This window comes from Bufo bufo, chromosome 3 (genome assembly GCF_905171765.1).
Source record: "Bufo bufo chromosome 3, aBufBuf1.1, whole genome shotgun sequence".
Taxonomy (NCBI): Eukaryota; Metazoa; Chordata; class Amphibia; order Anura; family Bufonidae; genus Bufo; species Bufo bufo.
In genome coordinates this window covers 377,755,012-377,772,367 of record NC_053391.1, presented here as the reverse complement: position 1 = coordinate 377,772,367, position 17,356 = coordinate 377,755,012, and the positions used below count along the sequence as shown (strand labels likewise).

Here is a 17,356-nt window from a genome sequence, read left to right as displayed (position 1 = left end):
ACTTTTCTACCATGTTAAAGAAACATAAAGTAAGTGTCAGTGCCCTGCAATTACGGTTATGTTCAGAGATGATTAAAGACGTTTTCCCAGTCATTATTCATTCAGCAGGCAAAGCTCTCTAAATTAATGGGAAGGGCACTTTGCACTTGGCAAAGCATCAAGGCCACATCAATCACATGACTGGCAGAGGTCAGACCCATTCCGATTTGCTATTGATGGCCTGTCCCAAGGATAGGCCATCAATAGCAAATTCACAGAAAACCCCTTGATGTACATGTATGGAACAGGTGTGTGAAGGGCGGCGTATTGATTGGAATCCGAAGCTGAGCTGTTATTTTCAAAATTGGTCCTGGAGGGGTTAATACAATGGACAAGGAAGCATTAGAATCATTTCACTTTGAGAACTACCTTTGTCAGCAATAAAAAAAAAAATGCTTAAAATGGGTTCTCTCACTTCTGTAAAGAACTTATGTAGAGAAAGTTATTACAAGGCACTTACCAATGTATTGTGATTGTCCATATTGCTTCCTTTGCTGGCTGGATTCATTTTTCCATCACATTATAAACTGCTTGCAACCAGGAGGTATGACCACCCTGCAATCCAGCAGCGGTGGTCGTACTTGCACACTGTAGAGAAAAATGCCGGCCAGGACTGTAGGAGCACACATACACAGCAGCTTCAGTCCCTGCCACCTCATATCTCACCTGCAGCGGTGGCCATAACCCCTGGATATGAGCAGTGTATAATGTGATGGAAAAATGAATCCAGCCAGCAAGGGAGGCAGTATGGATAATAACAATACATTAGTAAGTGCCTTGTATTAACTTTCTCTACATAATAAATGCCACTTGCTGAAGTCAGACAACCCCTTTAAATGGCGTAATGGGCAAGCAGAAGCCCCTGCTGGACTAGTATAAAAAGGGAAAATATAAAGTGTTCACCACAATAACCACTTGCAAATGCAACTTATGCACTATGGTATCAAAGGTAAATTACTCAACCTCAAATTATACTATAAGTACACCGTTTAAACATAAGCTATACTTTAAAGGATATATGGACACCTCTGACATGGAAATTGATTTTTACATACGCTTTCGGTTACAGAGTTTAAAAAATTTCAGGCTGCAATTTTCCTTTGATAGATCATTATCAGAAACCTTGATAAGCGGTTTGCAACCTGCTTCTAGTTTTAGACTTTTCTTATTTGCATGTCCCTCCCTGTAACACAAGCTGGATGGATGCAAGACCAGGATGCTGCTGCCTTCACTAGCTCTCATATAGATTTATTCCTGAATAGACTTGCTTTACGACCTTTGCACTTACAGATACTGATGCTGAGGAATGTGTGAGAGCCAGCTTCTCTCTGTCGGGAGCAGTGTGCTGTTGGATTGTCAGATTCAGAAGAGCAGTCAGTTGAATGAGTGACTCTAATAACAGTAAACTTGTAAGATTCTTTAAATAAAGGCTACTTAAAAGTTGGATCATTTTGGATTTAAGAAGAAAATAAGCAATAAACAGGGCAATGGTGTCCATATCTTCTAAATTTGATAAAACTAGAGAGGCAAGCTTTTTTTCACAATTTCAGAAGATTAATATATATATATATATATATATATATATATATATATATATATATATATATATATTTTTTTTTTATTTTTTTTTATTTTATCACAGTCGAGAAGAAGCACATACCTCATCATAATGACTTTTAGCAAATAGCAGAGCACACAACTCGCCATACAAAGCAGCTTTGTTTGCATGCTGTCCGTGCTTTGCTAGCTTCTCCATATAACTCTGTGCAAGTTTAAAGGTTTCTTCTCCCAAGTGGTATTTGCAGTTCCCATTTCGAACATGCAGCAATCTAGGAAGAAAACAAAACAAACAATACTTACACCACAGAATATATAATTTATCAAAATCATTTGAGCCCATCTACCATGGCAAGGTGACCTCTTTTAGATGGGATCCTCTCTTTAATGGCTTCTTTCTTTGTGCCAACAGGCCTCAAATTAATTCAAGGAGAGCAGGCTCTCCCTATATACTGCACTAATTAAAAACAGCCTGTGGGAAAGATGAGTTTGTTAGGAGTGCATGACCAAGACTGAAGCAGTCACACGAATATGAAAAATTCCCATGTGACGGCCGTTTAAGTAACATCCATTAGGCCATTTTTACAACCAATTGAAGTCTATACACATAGCTGAAAAGCAACCGTCAAAAAAAACAGGACATGTCCTATTTTTGGACATTTTCACAGCCAGACGAACACCACTGAAATCAATGGGCCTGTTTAATGGCCCTTTAGACAGGAGTGCACCCATCTAACCGCCGTTAAAAACAAGTGCATTATGTTAAAAGAAAAAGCCATTCAGGGGTTACAATACAAAAAGTATCAACTCATCTACTTGATGGCACTTGATGTAAAGCCATGATACTGGAAGAGCCAGGGCCTGATGTCTCCAGTGAGGAGGGAGCATTCCCATGCATGCAAGTGGATGGAGTTTTTTTTGGCACAGGCAGAATGGGGGAATAAGGGGGCTATTTTTTATACTGTGGGGTACTAATGGGGCATTAATAATACTGGTGTCACTAATGTGGGCATTATTAATACTGGAGGCACTAATGGTGGAATTAAGAGGTGTCAGAGTAGAACCCGGACATACCCATATTTTCACCCAGGCAGCCCTCTGATGTTAGCATCGGAGCATTTTATGCTCCGATGCTCTCCCTTGCTCTGCGCTAGATCGCGCAGGGCAAGTGCTTTTTTATTTACAATAACACACTGCCGGGCGGAAGCTTCCACCCAGCAGTATGTTCGGTGACATCACCGGCTCTGATAGGCAAAGAAGAGCACCGGAGAATGAACTGCTCCGATGCTCTTGTCAGGGGGGCTGCTTGGGTGAAAATATGGGTATGTCCAGGTTCAGCTCTGAACCCGGACAACCCCTTTAATCTTACTGGGGGCACTATAGAGAGCATTACGTATATTAAGGGCCCTCCAGGGTTTGGGATAAAAAAATAAATAAAAAAAAAGCCAATTAAAAACAGAAGCAAAATGGCAGGTAAAAATGGACAGACAGAAAATGGATCCACAAATAGTTTTAAAAAATTGCCATAAAAAACTGATAGCATGTCCGTTTTTTAACGACTGTTTTGAATGAAACCCTTGTTTTTCAGTCTGCATTTGGAGGGGTAGCTGCCTCCATCTTGGTTGTGCCCGCCAAAGAAAACCCATCTTTCCATAGGCTTTTAGTTAGTGCAGTATACAGCTGTAACCTGTTCTTCCTGAATTCATTTGAGGCCGGCTGACACAAAGAGGAGTCATTATTGAGTAGAGTCCCATCTGAAAGACGTCACCCTGACATGGTAGACAGGCACAAATCATTTTTATTAAAATATATTTGCTAATTACCTCATATTCATTTATATGTTGAACATAGAACATGGCCTTTGTTCATATAGTCAATGTTTGTGTTATGTACAGTTTTGTATTTTCAGCCATGGCGACAGAAAACCTGCTTCATTTTACAGGATGTGCTGACTAACTTGGTGTTTTGTTTTTGCAGTAAACAATACCTACACAGTACACTACATCCATGGAAGATGATCCAGCATCTTAAGACGCCACAATGTCATAAATGTAATATAAATGTCTCATGTACACATATCTATTACACTGTCCCTTTAAACAATTATATACACACACACAAACAGTATTCGGTTATAACTAATCAATGTCTGCTTATTATATTACAGGGGACTGTGTAATGGGGTGGGAGCTGGTGAAGCATGGCCTTGTAGTTCACCTGCTGCCTGTTGCTAGGCTGCCACCTAAATTGGCGTAGATGCTGCCTAACCAGAAGTGTTTTCAGAAATTATTCATTAAGTCCTCTAAGGCTCTTTTATCAGTCATTTTAATAGGATGCTCTTTTTTTTAGCAGTATTTCAACTGAAGTTTTATTTTTCTGTCATAGGATTTTTAATACTCCAACTCTGTCACTGTAGATCAGGGATCAGCAATCTCTGGCACTCCAGCTGTTGTGAAACTACTACTCCCAGCATGCTCTATATGAATATAGATCAAATAAATTCAACTCCCTATACCTGACACAGCACTCCACTGCACGAAACCAATGCAGCATTTCATTATGAAGAGTGCAGAGCTGTAGACATGACAGGAACACCTTCTCAGCATCGCCGTACCAGCCTGCATCCGAAAGAAAGCCGCCTGCAATGTGAAAAAAGAAACATATAAAACAAACCCTCATCGATCTCCAAAACTCGCCCGACCCCTCCCCAAAGTGAAGGCAGGAAGGCGCACTTCACAAGCGTGGCCCCACTCCATTCACTGCTATGGGCGCTCCAAAATAGCTAAGTGCTGGCTTGCCATTTCTAGCAGTTTTATATAAGTGAATGGAAAGGTGGATGTGCGTGCCCTGTGCACTCTCCATTCACTGCTATTGGACTTCCGAAAATAGCTTACTTGGCTGTTTTCTGCATTCTCATAGCAGTGAATGGAGAGCACCCATGCATGTGCGCTGTGCTATCCTTCACTTCGGGGGCCCCATTCTGGAGACCGGACCAGGTCCCAGAGGTAGGACTGCACCTATGTGACTTTAATGGCATATCCTAGCAATATGCCATGAAAGTCTGAGACCCTTTCAAGGGGTTTTCCAGGCTCCTGATACGGATGATCTATCCTTTGAATGGAAGTGTGCTGGGTTACTGCAGCTCAGCAAGTCAACAGTAACCCGCAATGGCAACTACACTTTGAACTGAGCTGCGCTTCCGGCTCTATTTAAAGTGCTAGTTCTGATGCCGGAGGCTGCAGGAACAGCTGATAAGGGGAAATGTAGTGTGTCGGATGCCTAGTGATAGGATATTGATGTCATCGATATCAGGAACCTGGAGAAGCCCTTTAATGGGGGACACAATAAGGATCATTATGGAGCCTGCCTTTGCACACCTTCATAACAGATTTTCACCTCTCACATCCATAGCATGTGGTGCTCCACAGTTTCCACGTCGCTTATTCACAATGGTGCCATTCACCACAGCAACACGCCATCAGTTCAAAAACTGCGCAGTGTCAGAAATACTGCCATACTTGGCTCAAAAGCCAATCATCATCCCTTTTTGCAACTCTGATAAAATCGCCCTTTACCCATGATAACAACGAGGGATATGTGTGCCGACAGCCTATCGCACACCTTACATATCCATCAAGCCAGCCCACGACACAACTTCTTTGGTGAGCTACACGCTACCAACGTCAAAAGTAAAATATTCATAAAATGGTCATAATATTGTGACTCAACTGTGTATCATGTATGATGCTGTAAAACAAATGCAAGACTTACCAAGAACAAAACCAATCTGGATTGCCTTTTCCTTCACTTGAGCATCAGACTCTGCGATGTACGAGCACCGTCTGCTAAAAGAATATGCCAACACAGAGGCAACCTTCACTCCATGGTCCATTAAAGCCTGGAAGCAGTGATGTAGTAAATGTCTGTAGAGGACAAACAATGGTACAGGGGTTCAAGGAAAACAATCCATTTTGGACCAAACATTCAAACAGTACAGCAGTTGGTGTCAAACGGAGTCGGTCAGCAGATCTAACCATGCAAATCTGCTGACAGCTCTAGGTAGGGCTGGGGAGCGCAGTGCAACCAAACCTTTTGTGGAGTTTGTATTATCAGAAGTAGTGTGAATACGAATTCTTATTCTGCTAGATTCTTCTCCTGCAAGTGCAATGAAGGCAGAGCTTCACTGTCAAGTGCTCTCAGCATTAAACTGCTTTACAGTCCCTACCCTCCGAGCCAATCTCATAGAGCGGCCCTCTGCTCTGGGTAAGGGTGGGTCCTGAGTTCCCCTCGATGACGACATCTACATTCCATAACAGGGTCTATGGACAGGAGTAATTGTTTTGGGTAGACAATTTAAATTACCAAATTTGAAAATGCATTCACCCATTAAATTGGAGATTATAGAAATGAACAACGAATACATTTACTACAATCTTAGACGTACCAGAAACCTAAATTACAATGTATCTTAGGGGATGTTAAGCCTAGGAGACAACAACCCCAATGTTCCTAATGGTTCCCCCAGTAAGGCATCGCTCAAGCAGATGTGACTGTCGAGGTGTGTGATTGGTGGCAGTGGTCATAGGACCAAGCCACTTCCTGGTCCTACGGGAACCAGAAGCACAGGCATGGCAGGAACATGGACAGGTAAGTGGCCTTTATTTATCCTTACATAGGGGACACACAAGATGCATTGGGTTTGTCTGCTCCTAGGCCATACAAAACCTTTAAGAAGTGGCACGCACACACCACATTAAGGCTCCATTCACACGTCCGTAATTCCGTTCCGCATTTTGCGGAACGGAATTGCGGACCCATTCATTTCTATGGGGCCACACAATGTGCAGCCCGGATATGGAAAAGCGGACCCGCACTTCCGGATCCGCAATTTCAATCCCGAAAAAAATAGAACATGTCCTATTCTTGTCCGCTAGGCATTTTCTATTAAGTGCCGGCGATGTGCGGTCCGCAAAATGCGGAACGCACATTGTCGATGTCCGTGTTTTTGCGGATCCGCAAAACACACACGGATGTGTGAATGGACCCTAAACCAGTGAGAAGACTGCTTCAGAAGAACTGGGACAGCAAAATATAACAGGTCTAAAAAATGCACTGGGAGCATATTGTGGGAGCCTGGGGTTGTTTTGCGGACTTACCTTTTATCTAATGCGCGTAATACTTTTGCAAAAACTTCTAATTCACAGAACTCACTTCCAAGCTGGCAAAGTCTTCCTTGCTGGTAAAGCTGAAATAGAAGACAATGGCAGGTTTAGAGCTGTATTGAAGTGCAGAGAACGTACAGTGTAATGAACCTATACTTCACTAAGGCCTCATGCACACAACCGTATTTTCTGTCCGTGTCTGATCCACCCATTAATTACTAAAGGGCCATGAAAAATGTGGGCAGCACACGGACGTCATCTGTACAAGTGAAATTGTTCCTAGCCTCAGAAATGTATGGACCATCAGGCCATTCCTAAACCCCCAAGTGCCAGTACATCTGGGAACTATTCATTTCTTATATCACAACAGGAGTGTCACCGATCAGCAAAGTTCATGAGAATGAGATGCCAACCCCCCCCCCCCCCTCCCCCGGTTTTGTAATGAATGTTGTGTCCGGTGCTTACTGTTAGAAACGCCCGCTGCTACCTCCCCACACAGCACCATTCTCATCTCATCACTGGACTCACTATTGACCAACAGCCTGCCACTACAAGACAGTCCGAAATGTGACCTCCGTCTGCTTTCTTCAAATCTAGAAGTAGTAGTACTCCAAAATATATCAGTCCTTCAAGTAGTCACAGATCCCATAGAGAAATGAAAAAACAACTAAACAAACAAAAATCTTAGGTGGAACAATACTGGCAGTAGCAGCACGGGGCAGAAGGATGGCAGTGGTTGGCACGGCTGTCTTGTAGGAGGAATCGGATAGTTGGTCCCCCAGCCAAATGGCTACAAAGCGTATACATGCAAAAGAGGGACACTCAATTGCAAGCCGCGGTATAGAAATGGAACGGTCACATTTCCTGCAGAAAGCGAGATAGGTCATTTCAGTACCACAAATAAGCTGGAGGGGGGGGGGTATCATTGCTGTACGTGCGGTCTAAAGCCTTCTTTTAACATCGGTTGTTTTTGGACATTTCCTCTGATAACCACGAGGCTTTCATCTAGTTTACAGCTACATGCTTGTCATTGATCTGTTCCTCAATTATTATTCTGATCGCTAATAACTGGCCAGCCATTAGATTTATTCCCTCAACTTCAATGACCGATTTACATCAAGGTCAGCATTGTCAAAAAGATATTGGGGGGGGGGGGGGGGGGGATGTCTATAGAACAGGAGAGCTGGAGCCCGAGTAAAGACCTGAAACCCACCTTCACAACCACCCCTCCACCCGACCCACTTTATATGCATCTCCGGATTAGTTCAGCCTCCTGAATGTTAGGTTTCACCCCAGCGTACTCGTTTTCCCCTTTATGGTCTCAGTAAGGTAAGGGACCATAGATACAGTCAGGGGGACTGAGCGGCCATCATCTTTATCACTGACAGGAGCCTATCTATAGACACTTCTGGGGACTGTATGAGTGACATGTAGATCCCCAAGCGTGGTTCACATTGTAGCTCGGCATCCTCCCCGGCACAGTATTTAGGCAGGTAAGAGACTGATGCATGGAAATCTTTAGGGCTCAGACAGTCCGAGTGTAAAAAGGACATCGCCTGTAGGGAACACTGGCACATTGTAATCTATGGGACAAATCACGACATGCATCGCTTAGGTCTGATTCTCCCACAAGACTTGTACATTATAGTGAACAGGGGGGGGGGGGGGGGGGAAGAAAACAAAAAAAAACAAACAGACTTCATCCACATGTGGTCCGGTTTTTTTTCACGGATCAGTTGGAGCTTTTTGGACTGAATGTGTCCTTAAAGGGGTCGTTCCACAAGCAGCATTCTTCAGTTTTCAAACCAGCACCTGGATCTGAATACTTTTGTAACTGCATGTAAGTAAAAATTTAGCATAGCCACTGAGTTATTCAATAAAATGTATCTGTATAGTGCCACCTTCTGGTTGTTCTCTTCCTTATTTCCCTGTCCACCTCGCTCAGTTTTATCCGTCAACTGCCACTATCTGCAACAGACAGTACGCACCCCTGAGAAAGAACACGACCCCTAAGCTGCCAGTTTGAAATAATTCTAGCAGAACAAATGGAGCAATGAATGGGGAGATCTCTGGATCCATGTGAGGTACAGGGCTGGTACTAGCTGTGTTAAAAAGTGTTTATCATGTATTAGATTACGTACGATTTTCATTTTTCACATTAATCATAGTATTACTCCTTTAATAAATACATGGGAAACATTAGTTTTGGCTGAAGGGAAATCTCCCTCGGTGTGTGGATCCATTTACATCAATGTCTACAGTGGCTTGAATAGCGGCATATATGTTTATAGGTGGGCACAAGAATAAGGATGGTGACTAGAAAACGCCTATGGCAAAAGTGACAGAAACTGGAAATCAAACCGCAGAATCAGGGTAATAAATATTGAGTTTTATTTGGCTGTTAACCCTTGCTTTGCTAGTGGGAAAAAAAAAAATGAATTCAAATGGAAAATCTGCCAAAAAAGTGAAATTCTGAAATTTCATCTCCATTTTCCATTAATTCTTGTGGAACACCTAAAGGGTTAACAACGTTTGTAAAAATCAGTTTTGTATACCTTGAGGAGTGTAGTTTCTAAAATGGGATCATTTTTGGGTGGTTTCTATTATGTAAGCCTCAGAAAGTGACTTCAGATCTGAACTGGTCCTTAAAAAGTAGGTTTTGGAAATTTTCCAAAATATTTCAAGATTTGCTTCCAAACTTCTAAGCCTTCTAACGTCCCCAAAAAATAAAATGTCATTTTCAAAATGATCCAAACATGAAGTAGACATATGGGAAATGTAAAAGTTATAACTATTATACGAGGTATCACTATCTATTATAAAAGTAGAGAAATTGAAATGTGAAAATTTGGGAATTTTTCAAAATTTTTGGTAATTTTTTTTTCACAAATAAAAAGGTGAAATATATTGACTCAAGTTTAGGACTATCAAGAAGTACAATGTATCACTAGAAAACAATCTGAGAATGGCTTGGATAAGTAAAAGTGTTCCAAAGCTATTACCACATAGACTGACATGTCAGATTAGAAAAAAATGGCCTGGGCAGAAGGTGAAAACAGGCCTGGGTTTGAAGGGGTTGAAAAAAAATAAAAAATAAATGATGATATGGTCATACTAAATTATGTTACTATGGGTTCATGCACGCGACAGTTGTTGTTTTGCAGTCCATTTTTCACGGATCCGTTGTTCCGTATCCGAGGTTCTTTTTTCGCAGATTTAAGTTCTCTTCCGTTCCGTTATTCCACAAAACATATCCGTATGGTTTCCGCATGCGATCCGTTTTTTGCGGAAACAGTAACTTATTAAATCATCAATCACATGAGCAATATGGGCTGGGCATAGCATTGCTACAGTATGGATCCGCAAAAAACGGATGACATACGGATGTGTTCCGTGTGCGTTCTGTATTTTTTGCGGACCCATTGACTTGAATGGGGCCTCGGACTGTGATTGGCGGAAAATAATAGGACATGCACTACTTTTTTGCGGAACGGAAACTGAATGCACACGGAGTACCTTCCATTGTTTTTGCGGACCCATTGAAGTGAAAGGTTCCGCATACGGTCCGCAAAAAAACGGGACAGAAGCGGAAAGAAAATACGTTTGTGTGCATAAGCCCGAGGTAAAATAAAGGAGATTAGCCACAAATGACCTACCAAAATCCCAGCCTCGGCACCATTATGAACGCTTTACAAGTGTTGCAATGACTTTTATAGCATCGTAGAAACTGCTAGTAATCCAAACCAAAAATAGTCTGAAGAAACTGAAATAGCACTGAAATCATTTGCTAAACTGATTTTTACTGAGCAACCACAATAAAACTGTAACTGTGTGAGAAACCGAGCGATGAAGAGATCCCCATGGATGATTTGGAAAACAGTCAGAAAGACGTTTTTAAGCCAAACACAAGATCATTTTCTGAAGCAGCCAAAATAGAGAATGTTTTCAGGCGCTCCTTCATACACTGCTCAAAAAAATAAAGGGAACACAAAAATAACACATCCTAGATCTGAATTAATTAAATATTCTTCTGAAATACTTTGTTCTTTACATAGTTGAATGTGCTGACAACAAAATCACACAAAAAAGAAAATGGAAATCCAATTTTTTAACCCATGGAGGTCTGGATTTGGAGTCACCCTCAAAATTAAAGTGGAAAAACACACTACAGGCTGATCCAACTTTGATGCAATGTCCTTAAAACAAGTCAAAATGAGGCTCAGTAGTGTGTGTGGCCTCCACGTGCCTGTATGACCTCCCTACAACACCTGTGCATGCTCCTGATGAGGTGGCGGACGGTCTCCTGAGGGATCTCCTCCCAGACCTGGACTAAAGCATCTGCCAACTCCTGGACAGTCTGTGGTGCAACGTGACGTTGGTGGATAGAGCGAGACGTGATGTCCCAGATGTGCTCAATTGGATTCAGGTCTGGGGAACGGGCGGGCCAGTCCATAGCACTAATGCCTTCGTCTTGCAGGAACTGCTGACACACTCCAGCCTTATGAGGTCTAGCATTGTCTTGCATTAGGAGGAACCCAGGGCCAACCGCACCAGCATATGGTCTCACAAGGGGTCTGAGGATCTCATCTCGGTACCTAATGGCAGTCAGGCTACCTCTGGCGAGCACATGGAGGGCTGTGCGGCCCTCCAAAGAAATGCCATCCCACACCATTACTGACATAATGCCAAACCGGTCATGCTGGAGGATGTTGCAGGCAGCAGAACATTCTCCACGGCGTCTCCAGACTCTGTCACATGTGCTCAGTGTGAACCTGCTTTCATCTGTGAAGAGCACAGGGCGCCAGTGGCGAATTTGCCAATCTTGGTGTTTTCTGGCAAATGCCAAACGTCCTGCACGGTGTTGGGCTGTAAGCACAACCCCCACCTGTGGACGTCGGGCCCTCATATCACCCTCATGGAGTCTGTTTCTGACCGTTTGAGCAGACACATGCACATTTGTGGCCTGCTGGAGGTCATTTTGCAGGGCTCTGGCAGTGCTCCTCCTGTTCCTCCTTGCACAAAGGCGGAGGTAGCGGTCCTGCTGCTGGGTTGTTGCCCTCCTACGGCCTCCTCCACGTCTCCTGATGTACTGGCCTGTCTCCTGGTAGCGCCTCCATGCTCAGGACACTACGCTGACAGACACAGCAAACCTTCTTGCCACAGCTCGCATTGATGTGCCATCCTGGATAAGCTGCCCTACCCGAGCCACTTGTGTGGGTTGTAGACTCCGTCTCATGCTACCACTAGAGTGAAAGCACCGGCAGCATTCAAAAGTGACCAAAACATCAGCCAGGAAGCATAGGAACTGAGAAGTGGTCAGGTCACCACCTGCAGAACCACTCCTTTATTGGGGGTGTCTTGCTAATTGCCTATAATTTCCACCTGTTGCCTATCCCATTTGCACAACAGCATGTGAAATTGATTGTCACTCAGTGTTGCTTCCTAAGTGGACCGTTTGATTTCACAGAAGTGTGATTGACTTGGAGTTACATTGTGTTGTTTAAGTGTTCCCTTTATTTTTTTGAGCAGTGTACAATCTCTAAATTTGCTCTGGAGGACAAGGTTAAAACTATGGCATCTTTAGGACACAATGCAAAATAACTTAAAGAGTAACTAAACTTTTAATTAAGTTTTTGGTAAAATGTCCTAAATAATACTTTTTGTAATATACATTATTAATGCATTTTGTATTTTTAATAGAGCTATCCCCCCCTAAAGCGCACCTACCCCTGCGCGCTTAAAATCTACTTTTCTCCACACCACTTACTGCTCAGCGGTGTAGGAGTACGGGCTCTACACTTTATGAATAGGGCAGCAGAGATCGGAGTACGGGCAGGAGCGCACATTGCTGTTCCTGCCTGTGCCTGGTTCGCTAAGCTAAAAGCAGACATGCAGAAGCCCTCTTAACGCAGCTAATCCCGGTATAGCATGTGGTTACAGGGTACCCATGTACTATGCCAGGATTTAGTGAACCTCGGGGGGGAGGGGGGAGTTTAGGAAAGCAAAATGCACTCCTGCCCGTACTCGCAGCTCTGCGGTCCCATTTATAAAGCGTAGACTCCGTACTCTGTACACCGCTGAGCAGCCAGTGGTGTACAGAGAAGTGAATTTCAAGCGCACAGGGAAAGGTGCACTTTTCCACCATTATAGACTGCTCGTTTCCATAGTGACGACCACCCTGCAATCCATCAGCGGTGGTCGTGCTTGCACACTGCAGGAAAAAAAACAAAAAAAAACGGCCTCTCTGGTGGTGCTTTCTCCTATAGTGTGCAAGCACAGCCACCGCTGACAGATTGCAGGGTGGTCATAACCATGGAAACAAGTGTGTAATGTGATGGAAAAATGAATCCAGCCATTAATGTTTGAGGCGGGTGAGGGATCCCCTTAGAATTTTAAGAATTGCTTCTAAAATGCCAACATAAAATAGACATGGGGAATGTTAAGTAATAAATAAATATTTTATGAGGTATTACTGTTTTAAAAGTAGACAAATAGAAATTTTTCTAAATTTTTGTTAAATTTGGTATTTTTTCATAAATAAAGGGGAAATATATTGACTAAAATTACAATATATGTCACTAGAAAACAATCTCAGAATGGCTTGGATAAGTAAAAGTTTTCCAAAGTTATTACCGCATAAAGTGACATGTCAGATTTGCAAAAAAATGGTCTGGGCAGAATGTGAAAACTAGCCTGGGTAGAAGGGGTTAAAGGAGGCAATATGGATAATAACATTACATTAGTAAGTGCCTTGTATTAACTTTCTCTACATGATAAATGTTGCTGAAGTGACAACCTCAAATATACTATGGAGTACTAATCTCATTAAAACAAAATTCACATTTTCTTGAAATTCATTAACAAAAAAACAACAAACAAACAAAAAAAAAAAAAACTTTACATACAAAATGGAGAGTAAACTACAGTTAAAAAGTACCAGCGCACTATCAAAATTCATCAGTTGATAGGGGACTGACACCCACACCGAGCAGAAGTTGACAGCTCCGTTCTCTGCGCAGTGCTGAGCAGTAGAAACCCACCAAAAGACACCAGTGGCTGCTGGAAACAGCTAATTGGTGGGGGTGTTGGACCCGAACTAGTTGAATTTTCATGACTTATCCCTAGGAATATATCTGTAGTCCTGAAAACCCCATTAGTTACCTACAATAGTGCGACACATGGTTATACGTCAAAATGGACCTGCGCCAACAAGAAAGAAATGGACAGAAAGCATCTGGCAACACCTTACATCCTCATGGACCTGCAAGAAGACTTACTTGCTTCCCTTGCAGGCTTGCAATGCTCCACTGGGCTCCAACATCCGGTTTGACATCGCTGCAGCCAATCGATGGAGCCCAGCGGCGCATCGCAGGTCTGCAAGAGAACAAGCAGGGAGCCAGCGCTGGAAAACAGTCAAGTCATCTTCCCTTTGAAGGACCGGCAGAATGGGATGTTTTGCTACCCCCCCCCCCCCCCCCCCCCCCCCCCCCCCCTTTCTTGTACAACCAGGTTGTTAAAGTACAGTTCAAGTCAAGCCAAGTCAAGTCACCCACACAATAGTAAACATGGGCCAATCTGTCTAAACGTGGAGGGATGTCCACGTAGGAATGAGGTTATAGCATTTTCCATCTCTTCAAGCATCTCTAACAAGTCTTCTGAAAAACTACTCACACTAACCAATCTTTCTTAACAAAAACAGATTTGTCAGTAACCAGTCATTGTGTGCCTTAATTTAGAGGGCAGTGCACATGTCAATGCCGATTTCCTTCACTGAAACAACTGTGGCCACATCGTTTTGGTAAAGGTTCACTTTTTTTCTCTGCACTCTGGATGGCTCTCAATAAGACACAAACGGTACAACTGCTACAAGCTTAGTTAGATTGGGTTTTGTCAACAACGGTGACAAAGCAAAATGCTGACAGCACACCATATGTCCATTCTGCAGTCCCGCAACACAGAACATGTCCTATTCTTGTCCATTTTGAAGACAAGGATAGGCATTGTTACAATGGGTCCGCAAAAACAAAACAGATGCAACACGGTCGTCATCCTACCCAAAATATTACGTGCTACACAAGGGTTCCGCTGTGGATTTGAAAAGCCTGCATGCTTTTTTTCTGCAATGTGTGAAAAAGGTTTCAAAAACTCCATTTGCTAATATTGTACTGAAATGTGTTGCAAATTTTTTATAAGGACTCTGCAAGAAAAATATGAAAAAAAAAACCCTGCCTTATAGGCATCTTACAGATGTTCTTACTGTTGCGGTGACATGTTATAAGGACATAACTTGTAGATACTAAATTCCACATATCAAACCGCAGATATGCACCATTTAAAGGCAACCCGTCACCTGGATTTAGTGCATAGAGCTGGGGACATGGGCTGCTAGATGTTCGCTAGCACATCTGCAATACGCAGTCCCCACAGCTCTCTGCGCTTTTATTGTGTTAAAAAACAGTTTTGACCCATATGCAAATGACCTGATATGAGTCCTGTATCTGGAGATGAGTCAAGCGGAAAGGAGTCCAGCACCGCCCCGCGTCCTCCGAATCTCCTCCTTGCTGACTGACGTCACAGAGCTGGAGCGCCGAAATCTCGCGATGCGCGAGCTAGCGCATGCGTAGTTCGTTCCCTGTGCTGATGCCAGTACAGGGAATGAACATGATGCCGACACTGTGCATGCGCTAGCTCGCGCATCGCGAGATTTCGGCGCTCCAGCTCTGTGACGTCAGACAGCAAGGAGGAGATTCGGAGGACGCGGGGCGGTGCTGGGCTCCTTTCCGCTGGACTCCTCTCCGGATACAGGACTCATATCAGGTCATTTGCATATGGGTCAAAACTGTTTTTTTAACACAATAAAAGCGCAGAGAGCTGTGGGGACTGGGTACTGCAGATGGGCTAGTGGCCATCTAGCCGCCCATGTCCCCAGCTCTATGCACTAAATCATGGTGACAGGTTCTCTTTAACAAGCTTAAAGGGATTGGCCACTTTCTGGTTACTTTTGACAACTGTGTTTGTAAGGTGACTAAATGGCACTTACTAATATAGCCTTTGTTGAAATTCTGCACATTTTCTATATTTCATAAGCTATGCCCACTTGTTTGCCAAATCTTTTGTAGTGTCCACACAGAGGTCCTGTCCATAAAATGGCCGCTGATGGAGGGTCATGTGACCTCCATGTGATGTCTTCTAATATGTCTTCTCCATTCAAATACACTACACCCTCCACCTGCACTCTTTGACCCTGCACTTAAACTGCAATGTGTTTGAATGGAGGCGACATCACATGGAGCTGATTTGCCTGGTCACATGACCCTCCATCAGAAGCCATTTTATGGACAGAACTTGTGTGGACTAGCGTTGTCACTAGTGTTGAGCGAAGCGAGCTTCGGGTGCTACATCCGAAGTCGCTTCATTCACCACTTCGGATTAATACTGTACAGAGATCAGTCTCCAAACAGTATTAAAATGTATGGGCTCCGATGAGCCTAAGTTAGTTTTTCGCAAAGTCGCGCGCGACTTCGTTGAATATGTTCGGCAGTTGATTTTTAAGGTGGAAAACCACTTTAAAACTTGAAACCAAAACTCTACTTCTGTATTTGGCGCAGGCGCAGTGAGTGAATGACGCGCTCCTGGTGCTGGCTTCCTCACTGCGCCTGCGCCGAATACAGAAGTGGACGGCGCAGGCGCAGGATTTCTTCAGCGATCCAGCTATCTCTGACGTCATTCAAGAGGAGCGGGGCGGGCTAAACAGAGGACCTGGGCGGGATAAATGGTTAGTAGACCGAGCCTCTAGGTGCTAATGAAAGCCCTCATAGCATCTAGAGCAGGGGTGCACAACGTTTCCAGGTTGGGGGCCACATCGCCAGACTGAACCAATGACGAGGGCCGAAATTAAAATTTAAAGGTGTATTAACAACTGAAATATTGTACTTATGTTATATTGAACACACATTATATACCATTAATGTCTAGTTACACTTCCAGGACTCCCATGTAATGGGAGAAATACATGAAAAATACATGCTACAAGACATAGGCATACATGTCTGTTACCAGATGGTTGGGGGCCGCACAGAATGGTATCAAGGGCCGCATATGGCCCCCGGGCCGCAGGTTGTGCACCCCTGATCTAGAGGCTCATTAGCATATTTTAAAAGTGTGTTTTTTAGGTGAACGGCGGCAGGGACAAAAGTATAAAGAAAACTTATGTACTGCTGACATTAACACATCGCTAATGTCAGTCAGCTACATAACAGAATCTCTGATGATAGAAACCCTTTAATGTGACCTTCTCTAAACTTTTGAATGCACATATCCAATTGTTTAACGTTTCAGTAATTTTTGCACAACTTGCTGCTATCTAACAAGGAGCTTAACGGCAAAACTCACAACAGGTCTTTGATCCATGAATCAACCAATATATACTGGTTCAATTAGAATTGGTATTTAAACAGTCCTCCTCATCATGCTGTTCATGTTTTGACATCATGAGACCAAGAAGACAGCTAACAATTGATCAACAGTAACTCACCATTGTGACCACTGAGCTTAGAGGGTCACAGAGTGTCATCAGCAGGTTGCAACAGATAGACTGG

The 17,356-nt window shown here is 43.3% G+C and overlaps 1 protein-coding gene across 1 annotated transcript in view; it reads right to left on the bottom strand.

Moving 5' to 3' along the window:
* Window positions 1–17,356, bottom strand: part of APPBP2 (amyloid beta precursor protein binding protein 2) — an 84,755-nt gene that overhangs the window by 37,206 nt on the left and 30,193 nt on the right. The window contains exons 2-5 of the mRNA XM_040424692.1: window positions 6,753–6,841; window positions 5,368–5,519; window positions 4,112–4,235; window positions 1,700–1,868 (exon numbers count right to left, since the gene is read on the bottom strand). Of these exons, the coding sequence (XP_040280626.1) occupies window positions 1,700–1,868; window positions 4,112–4,235; window positions 5,368–5,519; window positions 6,753–6,841 (534 nt within the window). The remainder of the gene's footprint in view (window positions 1–1,699; window positions 1,869–4,111; window positions 4,236–5,367; window positions 5,520–6,752; window positions 6,842–17,356) is intronic.